Source organism: Mus caroli, unplaced genomic scaffold (genome assembly GCF_978045245.1).
Source record: "Mus caroli unplaced genomic scaffold, Mus_caroli_1 scaffold_1, whole genome shotgun sequence".
Taxonomy (NCBI): domain Eukaryota; kingdom Metazoa; phylum Chordata; class Mammalia; order Rodentia; family Muridae; genus Mus; species Mus caroli.
Genome location: NW_028227256.1, coordinates 175713501 through 175731985, shown reverse-complemented (window position 1 = coordinate 175731985; position 18485 = coordinate 175713501). Strand labels below are relative to the sequence as shown.

Here is an 18485-nt window from a genome sequence, read left to right as displayed (position 1 = left end):
GGACTAATATCCAAAGTATACAAAGAGTTCAAGAAGCTGGACTCCAAAAATTCAAATAACCCTATTAAAAAATGGGGTACAGAGGTAAACAAAGAATTCTCAACTGAGGAACACCCAATGGCTGAGAAGCACCTGAAAAAATGTTCAACATCCTTAATCATCAGGGAAATGCAAATCAAAACAACCTTGAGATTCCACCTCACACCAGTCATAATGGCTAAGACAAAAAATACAGGTAACAGCAGATGCTGGTGAGGATGTGGAGAAAGAGGAACACTCCTCCATTGCTGGTGGGATTGCAAAGTTGTACAACCACTCTGGAAGTCAGTCTGGCGGTTCGTCAGAAAATTGGCCATAATACTACCAGAAGATCCAGCAATACCTCTCCTGGGCATATACCCAAAAGATGTTCTAACTGGTAATAAGAACACATGCTCCACTATGTTCATAGCAGCCCTATTTATAATAGCCAGAAGCTCAAAAGAACTCAGATGTCCCTCAACAGAGGAATGGATACAGAAAATGTGGTACATTTACACAATGGAGTGCTACTCAGCTATTTAAAACAATGAATTTATGAAATTCTTGGGCAAATGGATGTATCTGGAGGGTATCATCCTGAGTGAGGTAACGCAATCACAAAAGAAGTCACTTGATATGCACTCACTGATAATTGGATATTAGCCCAGAAACTTAGAATACCCAAGATACAATTTTCAAAACACAAGAAAAATCAAGAAGAGGGAGGACCAGTGGGTGGATACTTCATTCCTCCTTAGAATAGGGAACAAAATACCCATGGAAGGAGTTACAGAGACAAAGTTTGGAGGTAAGACGAAAGGATGGACCATACAGAGACTACCCTGCCTGGAGATCCATCTCATAATCATCCATCAAACCCAGACACTATTGCATATGCCAGCAAGATTTTGCTGAAAGGACCCTGATATAGCTGTCTCATATGAGGCTATGCCAGTGCCTGGCAAATACAGAAGTGGATGCTCACAGTCATCTATAGGATGACACAGGGCCCCAATGGAGGAGCTATAGAAACTACCCAAGGAGCTGAAGTGTTCTGAAACCCTATAGGTGGAACAACAATATGAACTAACCAGTAACTTCAGAGCTGCATATGTATGCATATGATAGCCTAGTCAGTCGGCCATCATTGGGAAGAGAGGCCCCTAGGTTTTGCAAACTTTATATGCCCCAGTACAGGGGAATGCCTGGGCCAAGAAGTGTGAGTGGGTGGGTAGGGGAGCAGGGCAGGGGGAGGGCATAGGGAACTTTTGGGATAACATTTGAAATGTAACTGAAGAAAATTACTAATTAAAAAATAGGTCTTGAAAAAAAATTAAAGTTACAATGCTCCCTTAAAAGTCTTGAAATCCAAGCTGCAGAGATGGCTCATTAGTTAAGAGCACTAACTGCTCTTCTGAAGGTCCTCAGTTCAAATCCCAGCAACCACATGGTGGTTCACAACTATCCGTAGTGAAATCTGACCCCCTCTTCTGAGGTGTCTGAAGACAGCTACAGTGTAGTTACATATAATTAATAAATAAATAAATCTTTAAAAAACAAACAACAACAACAACAACAACAAAAAAACCCTCATGAAATCTTGCCCAGGTACAATGAGGGTCCTGTTCTACAGCCAAAAGGAGAGGCATCCAATCCCCACTCCATTGTATATGTCTGTGTTCCTCATGTGCTCACTGTGTAATGAGTGGCTGTTGATGACATTCAGATGGACCAACAGTATTTGAGAGACTCCAAGGAGATAATGGAGCACTGGGGCTGCTGCTGGAACATTCTGGGCCTGTTTCTCACCTCGGCGCTTCCTGTTGGCTGTGCCTGGTCTTGGAGTCCCTCTGCCTGCTGAGTGTCTACTTATTCTTCAGTCATAAATTTCACCTGTTTTTTTTTTCCCATTTCCCTTCTCCATCACAGTGGCCTACTCTTTACTCTGAGCTACTGGATAACAATGCATCATGCTGTCTTGCACCGGGTGTGTTTCCTTCTAGGGAGGCCATTTTATAACTCCCATCACCAAGTGCCCAGACTGAAAGCCAGAAGTACAAAGGAGATATAGTAAGCTCTTCTGGGGAGAAAACAAACAAACAATTCCCTCCGGAGGAATGGGCATACATGATCCACGTGGGTATGTCTGGCAGACTCATTTGACAAACACAACCCAAGTGCACTTTCCCCCATCAGTTTCAATTTCCCTTTAGATAACTGATCTTCAAACCTTCAAAGACTACTTATGGTACCTTTTTGTATACATCCATCCAATCCCATTTTAGGGGATGTAATGGTTTGTACATTCTTGGACCAGGGAGTGTCACCATTTGGAGGTGTGGCCTTTTTGGAATAGGTGTGACCTGTTTAGAATAGGTGTGTCACTGTGGGTGTGGGTATAAGACCCTCACCCTAGTTTCCTGGAAGTCAGTCTTCCACTAGCAGCCTTTGGATGAAGACGTAGAACTCTCAGCTCTGCCTGCACCTTGCCTGCCTGGATATTTCCATGCTCCCCCCCCCCCCCGCCTTGATGATAATGGACTGAACCTCTGAACCTGTAAGCCAGCCACAATTAAATGTTGTTTTTTTATAAGACTAACCTTGGTGATGGTGTGTGTTCATAGCAGTAAAACCCTAATTAATAAAGGGAAGAAGCTCAGAGAAGGCAGAGCTTCTATTCTCTGCTTTCAAACCAAAGGATGGCTATTTTCCCCTAAGAAGGGAAAAGGACAGTGGAAACATAGTATATGTACTTAATTTACTAACTGTACATTGTTTTAGTGTGTGCATATTTATGTTCTGTTCTGCATGTGTGCCCATGTCTATATGGCTACATATATGTTCAGGTACATATGCATGTGCCTACTTATCTATGTAGACATGTGTGTGGAATCAGGAGTCATCCTCAATTGCTCTCTGCCTGACTCTTGGAGGCAAATCTCGCTATTGAACTCACAGCTCACAGCCATGATTAGTCTATCCACCCACTTGTTCAGGGGATCCACTAACTCTACCATCCAAGTACTGGAATTTCAGGTGGACTGCCATACTCATCCAACAGGTATATGAGTTTGAGGTTCCAAACTCTAGTCCTTACCATTGTGTAGCAAGAGCTTTATCCACTGACACATCTCTCAGTCCCTGACTAGATATTATTTTGAAGAACAAAAGTTTGATTTTTCACCACAAGGCACTTACCGGTTTGGCTGTTAAACACGTTCTTGAAAATTCACTAGGTCGGAACTGAAGAAGCATGAGACCTGTGTTCTCTTTTCTAGGACAAACAATCCACATAGGTTATTGTAGAATGAGAACAGGTAACAGGATCAACTGTGAAGTCCTATTGCATGATGGCATTGACCCCTCTGAGGAGACAAAGAAGTTCAAAGGACGGCTAGGTCCATCAAGGTAGCTTTTCAATGTTGTACTTCTATATTCTGCTCCCTCCTTTGGAGCCTACCCACACCTTGACCAGATGTGGGTCACAGCAGGAAACAGAAGAGAGCATCCACCAGCATTTTAGGGGCATCTCACCCCCTTTACAAGTATCCTCAGTCCCTGAATACTGAGGTTCTGCACCTGATACCTTCCCTCAATGTGCTCTTCCTTTTCCCCATCGGGGTTCCTACCCCACGGGCAACTCCTTTGAAACAATGAGGAATAATTCACCTCCTAACCACATTAAACTCTGTAAACGGATTTGAACACCAAGAAAGGTTAGGTATAATACCTTTCTTAGTCACCGAGTGTACACAGATCATTTTGCATTTGGGAAAAGTAGAGATTGCAAAAACAACAGGCACAGAATATCTGAAGGCATGATTTAGACACTCCCCTTCCTGACAAGATTCTACTTTTGGAGGTGTTAGGTTGGACTAGGGAAAAGAAAGTACCTTAGATAATGTACTAGCTAGTTTTGTGTCAACTTGACACAGGCTGGAGTTATCACAGAGAAAGGAGCTTCAGTTGAGGAAATGCCTCCATGAGATCCAGCTGTAAGGCATTTCTCAATTAGTGATCAAGGGGGAAAGGCCCCTTGTGAGTGGTGCCATCTCTGGGCTGGTAGTTGGTTCTATAAGAGAGCAAGCTGAGCAAGCCAGAGGAAGCAAGCCAGTAAAGAACATTCCTCCATGGCTTCTTCATCAGTTCCTGATTTCTGACCTGCTTGAGTCCCAGTCCTGACTTCCTTGGTAATGAGCAGCAGTATGGAAGTGTAAGCTGAATAAACCCTTTCCTCCCTAACTTGCTTCTCGGTCATGGTGTTTGTGCAGGAATAAAAACCCTGACTAAGACAAATTGGTACCAGCATAATGGGGTATTCCTGTGACAACCTGACCATGTTTTGGGGAGGGCTGTGGAAGGACTTTAGAACTTTAAGCTAGAAGATCCATTCGGTGTTAAGAGTTCTGTGGGATACTGTGTAGGAGCTTGGAAGATAATGTTGAGAACAGGGCAGAAGATGGAGGCCAGGCTTGTGAAATTTCAGAGGGAAGATTAAAGACTCTTTTTCAGGGCCATTGCTATTTTGATTGTGAAGATTCTGTGGTTCTGGTTAGCTGGGGCTAAAGAATCAGCTGTGATTAACAAGATACCAGAACTACTAAAGTGAAAACTTTGCTATTACTGGGACTATTGATGCTGGTTAGCTGGAGCTAAGAAATTAGCTGTGATTAAGAAGAGACCAACATTTCTGAGGTGATGTCTTCTGGGAAGTGTTTTCTGAGAGCACAAAGAGGCTGTGTTCCAGAGATAGCAAAGATTGTACCTCGTGCTGCAGAAGGACTTGGTAATGTGTAAGAGTTACTCAGGTGGTACTGGTTTTGAAGGCATGAAGGGGTCACGCAGAGCAGCTGAGGCTTGGCACTGTGAGATGCCATGAAAGGCCATTGGTGAAGGTGCAGCCACAGTTGCAATTGATAGCCCAGGAGTGAAGGGGTCATACAATGGAGTTGAGGGCTTGGCACCATGAAGAGAGCATATGAGAGGCTATTGTTGAAGCCAAGTTACAGTGGAAGACAGCAGCGTTTTGGAGATGCCAGTACCATGAGATGACCACCAAGAACAGCACCAGCAGTGGAGTACAGGCAGCTGAAGCCTAGAAGACAATGTCTGTGCTACAAAGGGCATGGCTGGAGAAATGATCCAAGCCCTGGTAGGAGCCCAGAAGATCGTGAATTGGATCCCAGACATTGGATGGTTGGAAATTAAGTTTTGCTTTTGATTGTGGCTGTGCCCTGATATTTTTCCCACTTGAAGGAAGAAAGTATTTTAGTGGAGCCCATAGTTAAGAGACTTTGAATTTTAAAAGATATTGGACCTTTTAAAGGGATTGAACTTTTAATATATAGAGAGACTGTGGGACTTTTAAAGTTGTTTAGATCTTGGGGATAAATAAGAAATTAAGGGTTGATGCTTACTAGTGATGTGTTTGTGTGTTTAGTTGACAAGGGGTCAATTGTACTGGCTAGTTTTGTGTCAACTTGACACAGCCTGGAGTTATCACAGAGAAAGGAGCTTCCATTGGGGAAATGCCTCCATGAGATCCAGCTGTAAAGCATTTTCTCAATTAGTGAACAAGTGGGGAGGGCCCCTTGTGAGTGATTCCATCTCTGGGCTGGTAGTCTTGGTTCTATAAGAGAGCAGGCTGAGCAAGCCAGGGGAAGCAAGCCAGTAAGGAATATCCCTCCATGGCCTCTGCATCAGCTCCTCTTCCTGACCTGCTTGAGTCCCAGTCCAGAATTCCTTGGTGATGAACACCAGTGTGGAAATGTAAGCTGAATAAACCCTTTCCTCCCCAACTTGCTTCTTGGTCATGATGTTTGTGCAGGAATAGAAACCCTGACTAAGACAGATAACTTTGTGTGGTCTACAATATAATTCTCAGCAAACATCCACAAATCCAAAAATTCCCAAATGGACCAATACCTTTCATAGGTACATTAGTTATTTTTCAGGGATATGCTATAGTGCCCTGACAAAAGCAACTTCAGGGAAGTAGAGTCTGAGCTCTCAGTTCCTAGGTGCAGTCCATCTCCATGAGGAAGTCAAGGCTGTCAGAAGTTGAAATATCAGATTGCCACACCCACAGTCAGGGAGTAGAGAAGGGTGAATGCTTGTGCCTGGCTACCTTTTCCTTCTTACATGCTGGGAGTCCCAGTCAGGATAATTATTATTACTGCTGGAATTTAAGCGCCACGTCCAAAGGGGAGGAAAGGATTTATTGGGCATACACATTCACAACGTTCACACTGCTGTTCATCGTGAAAGGATGCCAGGATAGGAACTCAAATAAGACAGGAATCCCCAAAAGGGGGCTGATGCAGAGACCATGGAAGGGTGCTGTTACAGGCTTACTGTTCAAGGCTTGCTCCTCATGGCTTGCTCAGCCTACTTTATCCTATAGAACCCAGGACCACCAACTCAGGGATGAATCCACTCACCATGAGCTGGACCCTCTACCATTGCTAATTAACAAAATGTCCCACAGCTGGATCTTATGGGGGGAATTTTGTCAATTGTGGTTCCCTCCTTTCAGTTGACTCTAGCAGTGTCAAGTTGACAGAAGCCAGCCAGCACACCTGGGAATGGTCCCACTCAGAATGGTCTGGTCGTCCCACCTCAGTTAACCTAATCATGACGATCCCCATAGGCATATTCAGAGACCATCTTCCAGAGGAATCCAGAATGCATCACACTAACAGCTAGATTATCCATCTCACAAAGCCAGAGAGAAGAGACAAAGGGTGAACAGGAAGGGGTGACAGCACCTCTTCTGACTTCTGGGTAAAAGGAACATTTCCTCCTGGTTCTTTCTGGCTGCTAATCTGTCCTCTTGTCTTTCCTTTCTCCTTTGTAGTGAGTGTGTGTGTGCATGTGTGTGTGTGTCTGTCTGTCTGTCTCTCTGTCTGTATACATGTGCATTTGTATATGTATGTGCACATAAGCGTTCACTTACATATGCACATACAGGTGAATGTGCATGCATATGTGTTCACATGTATGTATTAGTGGAGGCCAGTAGAGGATGACATCAGATGCCTTTCTTGATTACTGTCTACCTTAATTTTTGAGACATGGTATCTTACTGAACCAGGACCTCATGATTGGACTAGGTTGGTTGACCAATGAGCTCCAAGGATATTCCTGTGTCTCCCTGCCCCCAAGGCTCAGGTTACAGATCTGTGTTGCCATGCCTGGCTTTTATGTGGGTGCTGGAGGTTCAAATTCAGGTCCTTGTGTGTATGTGGCAGGCACTGTGCTGACTGAGATGACTCCCTGGCCCCTATTTCATTAACAGTGCTCATCAGCACTTGGAATGTTCTAATTTGTTCCTTGTTTGGAGTTGGTCATTGGAAATAGGTTCTGATATGCAGCTACTCCATCTTTGTGTTCTCAGCTAAAGACTCGAGTTTTTCCTTTTGATTGAGGATAATAGTAGCAACTTTCTTTTGGGAACTCAAGATAAAGTATGCATGGAAATGAGTGAATTAAGAAGTAGCTGGTTTTGGTTTGGATAAGTGGATGCTCACAGTCAGCTATTGGATGGATCACAGGGCCCCCAATGGAGGAGCTAGAGAAAGTATCCAAGGAGCTAAAGAGATGTGCAACCCTGTAGGTGCAACAACATTATGAACTAACCAGTACCCCAGAGCTCTTGACTCTAGCTGCATACTTATCAAAAGATGGCCTAGTCGGCCATCACTGGAAAGAGAGGCCCATTGGACACGCAAACTTTATATGCCCCAGTACAGGGGAGTACCAGGGCCAAAAAATGGGAATGGGTGGGTAGGGAAGTGGGGGGGGGAGGGTATGGGGGACTTTTGGGATAGCATTGGAAATGTAATTGAGGAAAATAAGTAATAAAAAAATATTTTAAAAAAAAAAAGAATGACTTAACAGCTCACATTTGACATGGACCACAGGATGATGGACCTGAGGGGTTGGAATCCTTAAAGGGAAACCTGAACCTCAGTTTTTTCCTCCTTGGTGTCTGACACATGGGCCCTATCCTCTTCTACTCTTGTTCTGATGCAACTGCCTTGCCACAGTTCTAGAAACAATGGGGTCTCCTCCGTGGGACCTCAAAACCTCAAAGTAGCCCCTTCTTTCTTTGAATCTAGTTTTTTTTTTTTTAGGTGTCTTATTACAGTTGCAAGGCAAGCTATGACAGAGAATTCTTGCCACCTTCAGGGGCAAGAAGAAGAAGCTTCAGACAATTTCCATTGATTTATAAAAAGTGTTTACAAATAAGAAAAAAAGTGTTTACGAGCTAGTAGGATCACTCATTGGTTAAGAGCACTGACTGTTCTTCTGAGTTCAAATCCTAGCACCCATATGGTGGCTCACACTCATCAGTAATGAGATCTGATGCCCTCCTCTGGTGTGTCTGAAGACAGCTACAGTGTACTTACATATAACAATAAATAAATCTTAAAACAAACAAAAATTGTTTTTAAAGGTGAAATATTAATTTCTCATATATTGAGACATGCAAAGGATTTGAAATTTGGAGACCTAAAAGGGTGGAGGTTCGTTTAATTGAAAAAAAGATATATATCAAATATCAAATAACATTTAAAAGCCATACTTACTGTAACTGATAATAATTATCCACTAATTCGTAATTTGTTGTCTGAAAAAATCTTGTTATCTGAAAAGAAAATTGAAAAGTTTCTGTAGAGCAGAAAAGGTAGAAATTTGATCTCATATTAGTATCATATAGGTTTGTAGGTCAAGGTTCACTAGACTACTGGCTCACAGTGCTCATTTCTGCAAACTCACTGTATGCTTTTAGATATTTAAATCTTGAGTAGAAAAAAACAATATTCTGGAGGTTTATTCCCTCTCTCTCTTTCTCTCTCTCACACACTCACTCACTCTCTCTGTCTTTCATATTTCGCCTGTGTTTTTGTATGTGTTTTGTGGTGTGTGTGTGTGTGTGTGTGTGTGTGTGTGTGTGTGTGATAGGCACAGGGGTAGGCATATGCACGGAATACATTTAGAGGTCAGAGGACAACTTGCAAGAGTTGGTTCTCTCCTTCTACCTACCATAAGTTTCTTGGGGATCAAATTCAGATCATCAGGCTTGGTGAAAAATGACTTTGTAGCCTGAGCTATTACTGGCTCTCTCCAACCCCCAACCTCTTTTCTCTTGTAAAATCTCAATTATGTATGTATTATTTTACTTTGTTACATTTTTACTCTCCTTTAATTTAGGGAGTGTGTATATGCACCTGTTGCTTGTTGAAGCCAGAGAACAACCTCAGGTATGATTCGTGTTTCTAAACAAATTTTTTTGGCTCTTTTATTTTATTTGTCTGCCTGCATGTTTGTATGTGTGCTACGTGTATACAGCACCCTCGGAGTTGGTAAAAGCATCAGACCCCCTAGAACTGGACTTTACAGATGGCTGTGCGCTAATATGTGGGTTCCAGGTTTGGTGCCTGGGTTCTCTTAACCACAGAGCAGCCCCTCCAGACTGTCCCTTCTTACTGGCTTACTGAGTAGGCCAGGCTAGCTGCTAGTGAGCCCTAGGGATTTGTCTGTGTCTAATAACAAAATGCGTGGATTTAAATCATGTGCTATCAAACCTGGGTTTTTGAAATGTGGGTTTTGGGGATCAAACTCACATCCTTGTTCTTTGTAGGGTGAACACCTCACTGACTGAGCCCTCTCCCTAGCCCCTTTTAATTTTAAATTACCTTGACCATACTTGTTCCACCCTCACCCCCATGCATACACACTTAGCTTTTCTCACTGCAGGACCCTTGTTTTGATTATTTACTTATTTCTTGAACCCCAGAAACATGTCTCACAAGCATGCTCAGAAACTGAACTAATCTAGATACTTCCTAACAGGTGTGCAGAGTCCAGGGCCACCTTCAGGCTCAGCCGTCAACTAGCCCAGCCTGCGTGTCCCTCAAAACACAACAACAAACATGAAAACAAAATAAAAACACAAAAACAACCTAATGTTTTTATATTTATTCAAACCCCAATAAAGAGAAAAAAAATGCCAACTTACCATAGTTTTAGTACAGAATCCTGATGCAATCTCATACTCAAGGTTTTGTGTCCAGGTCATTACACTTGAGCCATAGTGGTCCACAACAATGTAGAGACCCCGATTTTCTGGGTAGACTATTTGACTCCAAATTGTCAGGCTTTCTCCTTTATCCATATGGTAAAACTGACTATGAATATTGTGCTGAAATGCCAGATATGGGCACCAGTCTCCTAAATCTTTATTTATACTTTGTAACTCCAGAATTAAGGGATATGGCTGTGTCTGCAACTGGTACTTTTCGTCGAGATTTTCATTATAGTATAATATACATACTTCAAAAGATTTGTTGAACATTACCACTGTCTTTGCAGTCGTGTTTACCCATGTATGTAGCATAACTGCCTCTGTAATGTCAGCCTTGATGTAGAACATTACATTATTTTCCATTTTTACCAGAACATTTCCAATTCTATCTGGAAAGATATAGAGAAATGTTTGTTATTTAATGTTTTAATGTTAATCTACTTGAGCGCATGTGTGTGGCATGTGCACATTTGCGTGCTGCAGCACATGTGTAGAGAGCAGAGGATAATCTGCCGAATTTGGTTCTCTCTTTCTACCATGTGGGGTTCAGAGATCAAACTCCAGACTGTCTGGCTTAGCAGCCAACAATTTTACCTGGTGAGTCATCTCACTCTCCCAGGTTGGTGTGCTATTGATTAAATCACAAATTATGTTGTTTTAGTGAAGTAGATTTTTAATGAAGATAACTTATTGTACAATAAGTATAAGTAGCTTGAGAAGAATAGAGTGAACCACCATGAACCTTTGCACTCCCTGAAGGACTTCTTATTCTTGAGTACATTTCTTTTCATATTCACAATGCCTCCTTTATAAATCATATCATTTGCACAGCGCTTTAGGTAAAGAGTAAGAACATAGCAAGGACAGCACTACCAGGGAGGATGGTGTCCTTACAGACAGATATATGTTTCCTTCAAGTTCACATTATGGAGCCTTCATCCCCAATTTAACTACCTGGGGAACAGAGATGTCAGAGACTTTAAGGAGATTATTCTAGTTAAATGAAGTCATGAGCATAGGGCACTAACATAGTGGGACAGGTATTCTTGAAAGAGGAGGAATATACTCTTTGGGGAGATCTCTATCTCTACACACACACACACACACACACACACACACACACACACACACAGGGAGAGAGAGAGAGAGACAGAGACAGAGACAGAGAGACAGAGAAAGAGAGACACACAGAGAGGGAATTCTAAAATGTTCGAGGCTTTCAAACCAACAGGTTGCAGACATGAGAGTGAGACTCCAGGCAGCAGCCAGTGGTGGTCTCAGTGGACGGGGTTGGGGCTGGGTGGGCAGCAAGGGTTTCTGGAGGCAGCGGTCTGCTCTGGGAGTGGTGAGTGGTGGGCAGACTGGACCCTCACTCCTGTGGCCCACTCACTTCTCTGGAGCAGTGTGCTGCCCTGTGGCAGTAAGCTGAAGCCCAGAGCTCATAGTGACCTAAAGATTCCACAAGTGAGAAGCTGAAGTTCCAGAACTTCAGAACTAGTAAGTAATGTAGGCTCAGAGCTGGCATTCACAGGATGATAGACTTTAGGGAAACTAAGTATAGAAATAATATTAAAGTTTGGAAGCTGTGAAAGAGATATAGAGAGAAATGTTTTGTAAATGTGTATAGTCACTGGAAAAAAGAGGAAAGAAGCTGCATATAGACATTCACAGAAATACTGAATTTGGATAGAATAAAGTGAATTCTCTGAAGGAGGGAATTAGCAAGATGAAAAGAAAAATATTTTCTATGTTAAAATATGGAGAACACTATGGCAGAGGGAAATTGGAACCCCTATAGTTTTGTTTTAGTTATAAGCATAGAATTAATATGTTCCATAATAATTGGAGTTTTCTGTGTTCCCTCTAAGAAAGATCAGAGTAAAGAAAACTTAAATAAGGAGAAGACTAAGAGATGGAATGCTGAATTATAATCAATAGAACATAAATTAGAGGATCTTTCAAATCAGAATAAAGGATATGTTCAAGTTAGTCCAGAGGAATTTGCTCTAAAGCCTAGGGTGCCCCCTTGTAACAAGATGGCAGAGGGCAGTCTAGGACCATTAGAAAATCTACAATAATTTTTCCAGCTACAGTAAACAATTAGCTCCAGAGAAGAGAAATCCACAAGGCTGTGAAGAATTTGGGTGAGACCTCACAGAAATGCTAGATCTAACATTTGAAGAGGCAATGGTAGCTTATAACATTCACCAACCTAATGTGAAACTGATACCTAATGTGAAATGGGTCATACACAATTATATAGTTCCAAAATATTGGAATGATTTAATATTATCTAGCTTAGAAGCTGGCCCTCCACTACAGTGGCTGACCCATGAGGGTTCAGCTACAAAGCAACATAATAGGACTAGAATGATTAATATTGTCAAGGATCAATTACTAGGTGAAGATCAATGTGATGAGTTATGAATGCAGATTATGTTTAATAAGGCCACCTTAGGGCAATGTCATACAGTAGCTTTAATACTTGGGAAAAGGTTGCACAACAAGGCAATGATCTGAATCCTTTACAAAAATAACTCAGGGCTCAGAGGAATCTTTTTTTGTTTGTTTGTTTAAACAGAGATTAATTTTAGCTGTAAATAGAGCAATATCAGATGCAAGAGACATTTTAATTGAGTCGTTAGCTTTCGAGAGTTTGAAGGCTATTAAACCTTTAAAGCCCAGATCCACGTAGTTTTAATGTATTCATAAATAGATCTAATGCTTACAATATAGTGCTATGATAAGACAATTGCTAAAAAGATGAGAACTCAGAACTCCCAATGGTTTGGCTGTTGAAGACCAGGTCATTTCCTAAAGGACTGTAGACAAATGGTTCCCTAGCATCCTCTTTTCTCTAATGATAACTCAGAGACAAAACTTGTTGGGATGTGTAAGAGATGTAGAAAGATCAAACAAAGGGCTTATGAATGTAGATCATTCAGAGATATTGGAGGCAAAGTCCTAAAATTGGCAAATGGCCTAAGAGTCTCTTCTCAGTTCCTGACAAAAAATAGCATGAGCCATTTGTTTCTCATCAGCTAAAGAGACACTGTTCTAGAGGACAACTAAAAATATCAATGCGTGATATGGCACACAGCACCGCTCTAACTACTCCTAACTAAGAGAGTCTAAAGATACCAGAAAACAATTATTTTGGCAAACTGCTATAAGAGATAAGAGACCAAAGTTGAAATTACAACTAGATGGAACTAAGATTGAAGGCCCAGTGGGTCCTGGGACAGAGAAATAACTTAGTCACTTCAAAAGGTGTCTACCCAGCTCCTAGAGATTGGGACATTGTCTTGGATAAAACAAAGTATAAACTGGGTTAAACCTAACCCTGCCCAGGTGGTCAAATAGCAAGACTAAGGCCATATGTAGCCTATACAGCCATGACTCTTATTACAATGGTGGGAAACCGTAGATTAACATTCCTTCAACTTCAGGGACAAACTGTAAATTAGGTATTGGTAAATGATAAACTTATAAAGGTATTGTAAATGCCAATAAGACCAGTAGCAGAGCTTCTGGGAAGCTCTGGAGTTCAGAAAGGCCAGAGGTCATGCTCAGTTATTTCAAATGACACTTGCTGATCACACAAGACAACTTGAAACTGACCTCAAGTTACCAGTGTTGACAAGTTGAAAGTCTGATAAATATTGATTCCAAGGGAAGCGCTAGGAAAAGGGGCAATGATGCGATGCTACAATGGCACTTTCATGGAATACATCAAGGAAGAAAATTAAAGTGCATGAATTAAAGGGTAACATGGGGTCAAGAAAAAGTGATTGCAAGTTATGACATTTAATCTACAGCATATCAAAGCTGAGGCTTAGAGGGGTTAAATGTCTTGAATGCCTTGACTGTGGATTTGAACATAGACCCATATAAACCTACATTAATCTATGGATTGAACTATGTACATCCAAAAGTACATGTTAAAATTTTAATACCCAGGACCAACACCTAATCCCCAGTGGCTGACTATGTCCTCTGTGTGTGTGTGTGTGTGTGTGGTATATGAGGGTAACGGGTGTATATATATGTGCTTGTTTGTGAATACCATGATATACTTGTAAAGAAAGGTCAGAGGACATGAAAACAGAGGCACACATGAAGAACACAAGTGTGGTAACAGAAGTAGACACTGAATTGATGTGTGTGTGGGACAAGTAAAGGCAAAACAAACAAACAAACAAAGAGAAAAACAAAAAGCAGTAATCAAGAGACCACCCCCTCCTCCACTGCAGGTTGCAGAAGAACATGTCCTATTGGCACCTTGACTTCTAGCTCCTCACTTGTAGGTCTGTGTTATGAGGCTACAGATGGAGGTACTTAGTTGTGTGAACTTTAGGAACATTAAACAGTACAACTCCACTCACTGCAGCAAATACATAAACCGCTTTGTTAGCATCAGGCAATCAAGTGAAATGAATCTTTTGAGTTTGCCCTTCTGCCTATGGGATCATGGTTTAATGAAGTGGAAACTTGAGGTTTCCTTTGGAGAGTCAATTGTGATGGATGGTGTTTTGCTGCGATGAACACCTAAAGGAGTAATTTCCTGAAATGGACACTGGTGAAAAATCTAAGGCAGACTCATGAAGGAACTTTTAACTGAAACAGACACAAGAGAAATGATGTTCTGCTAAAGCAAACAGGTGAAAGGACACACAATAAAGGATTCTTTGCTAACAACAGGCATGTGTTGGTTTGCCTTACATTGCATAGTTGAGCTCCATTTGGTGGGGCTCTGTGGATTCTGGATGGTGGGACACATGTTGAGACAGGACACGAGGAGGACAGGTGAAGTTTGGAGGGTAGAAATCAGTCTCGAAAAAGTGACAGAGACAGACCTCGGCTTGCTGGTACAGCTTGCTGTGCAATGCTTGTGAGTCTGAGTCTTTGCTGATCTTCACTCTGATGAGGAGGCACAGCTGAGAACTTCTCCTGACATTCCTCCTGATCCCTCTTGCTGACTTGAGTGGAGGCTGAGGCCTGGCTGTGTCTGCTAGGTGGTGTCACCACTGTTGCTAACCCAACGCAACCGAACTGGACTGCTGGTGTATCCATGAAGTGTGTGTGAGTGGATCAAACTGTGCTGCCTGATGACCTGTGAACTTAAAGGCAGATTTCTAGACAACACAGAGGGGAGTTGCTTCAAAGAACCATTTCTGAACAGGTCCACTTACCCTGAATCCTTTCTTTCCTACTACCTCTGGTGGGTGGTGGGTTACAAGAAAGGTTAAAGTGTTTAAGAGACATCATTTAACAGAGGTTTTGAAAAAAGTAAAGGTACAGTTTAATATTGGTCAAATGTAGAATCTATTAAGCTTTAGGTGCTAGACATATAGCAATAGCCATCAAGAGTACCACATATTGGAACACTTACAATCTCTATATAACTAATATAATGAGACCCAGAATACTTTTAGTAGGATTGAGAATACCCTACCTGTAAAGACTTGGTGGACGTGGCTGCCCTGTGATAATGATGACAGATTGGTCTCTCCTGAAGATGTTGATATAGTTCCAACAACAGTGAAATTCTTGTAGCTATAGTAAACGTGGTATTGGTCCCACATGATAATATCAGGCATGGCAGAGTAAAGAAAGCGAAATCCTAAAACGGCCTCCTTGGACACTTGTAGTTCAAAGTCCTGGAGTGTCCACGTTTCTGATATTGCACTATATATCACTACTCGGATGTTCCTGGTGTTGGTGGTGCAGACAGAGCAGTGGGACAGAAGAACTGCAAGCTCCAGCGGGTGCCATAAATACTCAACAGACATTACTTCCAGCGTGTCAGTCTCGGGAAGCTTGAAATTATCTTTTAGCTTTGCAGTATTTGTTAATGTCACAAATCTAAATGTAGGATATCCAGCATACACGGTAGTTTTTGACCAAGCAACTAGTATGCTTTTTTTTGATGCCAACTGGAAAAGAAAAACAAAATAAAAAATCCTCAGTGATAGAGAGGCAGTCTATCAATTTCTGTCTTCTATTTTTACTAGACTGGCAGGGGAGAATAGAGACTGGGAGGGTAATTCTATAGCCACACAAGCCCTGTGTTCCACTCCAACTACCAAAATAATGAGAAGAAAAGGAAGCAATTAACACAAGTGATAGGAGGAAAAGGCATCAATTACCAAGTTTTCTTTTAGTGTATTTCAGAGTACTTCATGCACTGAGTTCCATTAAATAAAAACACATCATATCATATATTATGAAAATAAATCTAATTTTTTTCTGATATTTCTAGCAGTAAAAAGAATAAACATTATTTCCTTTAAAACTTTAAATATATCAGTCTTTCCTTGCTCATTTGTTTATCCCTCCTGCTAGGCATGGTGGTGTGCACCGAAAATCTCAGAAGTTAGGAAGTTGAAGAAGACTTTGAGTTTGAGGCCAGCCTGGGCTATATCGTGAATCCTTGTCTCAAAACAAACCAACCGAGTGTGGGGGGGGGTATGGGGGACTTTTGGGATAGCATTGGAAATGTAAATGAAGAAAATACCTAATTAAAATAAAATTAAAAAAAAACCAACCATAAACCCCAAATATCCCATGGAACAACAAGATAACAACAATAAAAATCTTTTAATTTTTATCATTTTACATGTATATCTATGAGTTTCTATAAAATACTGTTAAAGTGTAATGTTGACATGACAATGTGTTATGAGATTTATAGCATATTTAGAAGCAGAATGACACAAAGCATTGAGGTATAAGTAGAAAGGCATAGTCATAAGGTCCTACTGGAGTGTGCCCTAATTATTTAAAATTAAACCCTGGTAACTTAAAGATGGTTATTCTAAATCCAAGTATACTAAATCCAAGGATAGATTGCCTGGTGCTGTTTGTATTTTGATACTAATTCTGCTTTCTCAACAGAGCTGCCTAGAGGAGGAATAGATCACATCCTCAGGTGATTTCATGTAAACTTCCTTCCCAATTGACCATTTTCCCATTTTACCTGGTCAAATAAAGGCTACAGCCTGTGATTGGGCAGAAGAAAAAAAAGGTGGAGCTGAGAGTTTTAGAGAGGATGAGAGAGGAAAGAGGGGGAGAGATGAAGAGACAGAGGAGAGAGAGGATGACAGAGAAAGAAGAGATACAAAGAAGATGGAGCAGAAACACGAGACCTGGAAGAACCTCCAGTATTAAGAGATTTCATAGCTGGGGAATAGAAGAGTATAGTGGTAAATATATCCAATCTAGGCATATAGTTTATAAACATAACTTGAGTTTTGTTTTCTTTACACAGGCTTATTGAGGTTAGACATTTACCACAATATATAGCTGCCAAAAACAGTTTTTATTTGAAAAGGTCTGTTATGTGAAACAACATAAAAATACTAAAAAATTGCATGATCTATTTAAAATGAGGCAAGAATGGATAAACAAAGGACCAAGGAACTGGTGGGATAGATAGATAATAAAAACCTGCTTTAGGGAGATGCAACTCAGGTAGAACACTTGACTAGCATGCATGGAGGACTAGGCTCAGTGCCTGTAGAGAGGAGAAGCAGCCAAAATAGTGATCTTTTATTCCCTGCCCCAAAAACATTAGTGTGTGTGTGTGTGTGTGTGTGTGTGTGTGTAAGCTTGTGAGGTGTCCATATGAGTATATTCTCAAAGTTGTTTATGTTCCTAGGGAGGCAAAAAAAAATTGATTTCTCACTCCTGAGTTGTAGGCCTTTGAGAGCCACCAGTATGGGTACTTGGATCCAAACTCTGGTTCTCATGGTTAAGAACCAAGCACTCTTAAACACTAACCAATCTCTCCAGCCACCCAAATAGTAGTCGTAATTTATTCAAGCCCTAGCAATAGTTAACAGTACATCTAAATAAGACTCTACTCAAAAGCAGAGATTAACACTATGGATTAACAACAACACAAGAAAGGTTAAGTCTATAAAAAGTATTCCTTAAATACAAAAACATAAGAAGTCATGGTTAAAGAGAAGACATAAGCAAGAAATAGATCAGAGCTAGGGGCTGGGTGTGCTTAGTATTTGTGAGGTCCTGGATTGAACCCCAGCACTGAAAATTAAAAAACAGGATGTCTCTATAGAAGATTAAAATGAAATGCTGCTCTACACCCTCTGAGAGGTGAAATTTTGAAAGACTGAATATGTCAAAAGTTGGTATAAAGTGTAACCACTATGAAAAACATCTACCATAAATATTTCATAATCACTACAGCTTTTAAAATCAATATTGATATGTATGAGAAGAAAGACACTACTATGGAATACCTTCCCAGGTTTCTGCTACTTTTCTAATGTGGAAACAGAAATGGTTGACTTGAGATATCTCTCCTTTTATAATACAGAAATACGTCTCCCCAGTTCATACGACCAAAAAC

At 41.1% G+C, this 18485-nt stretch overlaps 1 protein-coding gene across 1 annotated transcript in view; it reads right to left on the bottom strand.

Moving 5' to 3' along the window:
• Nucleotides 1-18485, bottom strand: part of LOC110288529 (cation channel sperm-associated auxiliary subunit epsilon) — a 154949-nt gene that overhangs the window by 59168 nt on the left and 77296 nt on the right. Inside the window, exons 10-13 of the mRNA XM_085843318.1 lie at nucleotides 15567-16047; nucleotides 10046-10500; nucleotides 8613-8671; nucleotides 3220-3295 (exon numbers count right to left, since the gene is read on the bottom strand). Coding sequence (XP_085699444.1) covers nucleotides 3220-3295; nucleotides 8613-8671; nucleotides 10046-10500; nucleotides 15567-16047 — 1071 coding nt within the window. The remainder of the gene's footprint in view (nucleotides 1-3219; nucleotides 3296-8612; nucleotides 8672-10045; nucleotides 10501-15566; nucleotides 16048-18485) is intronic.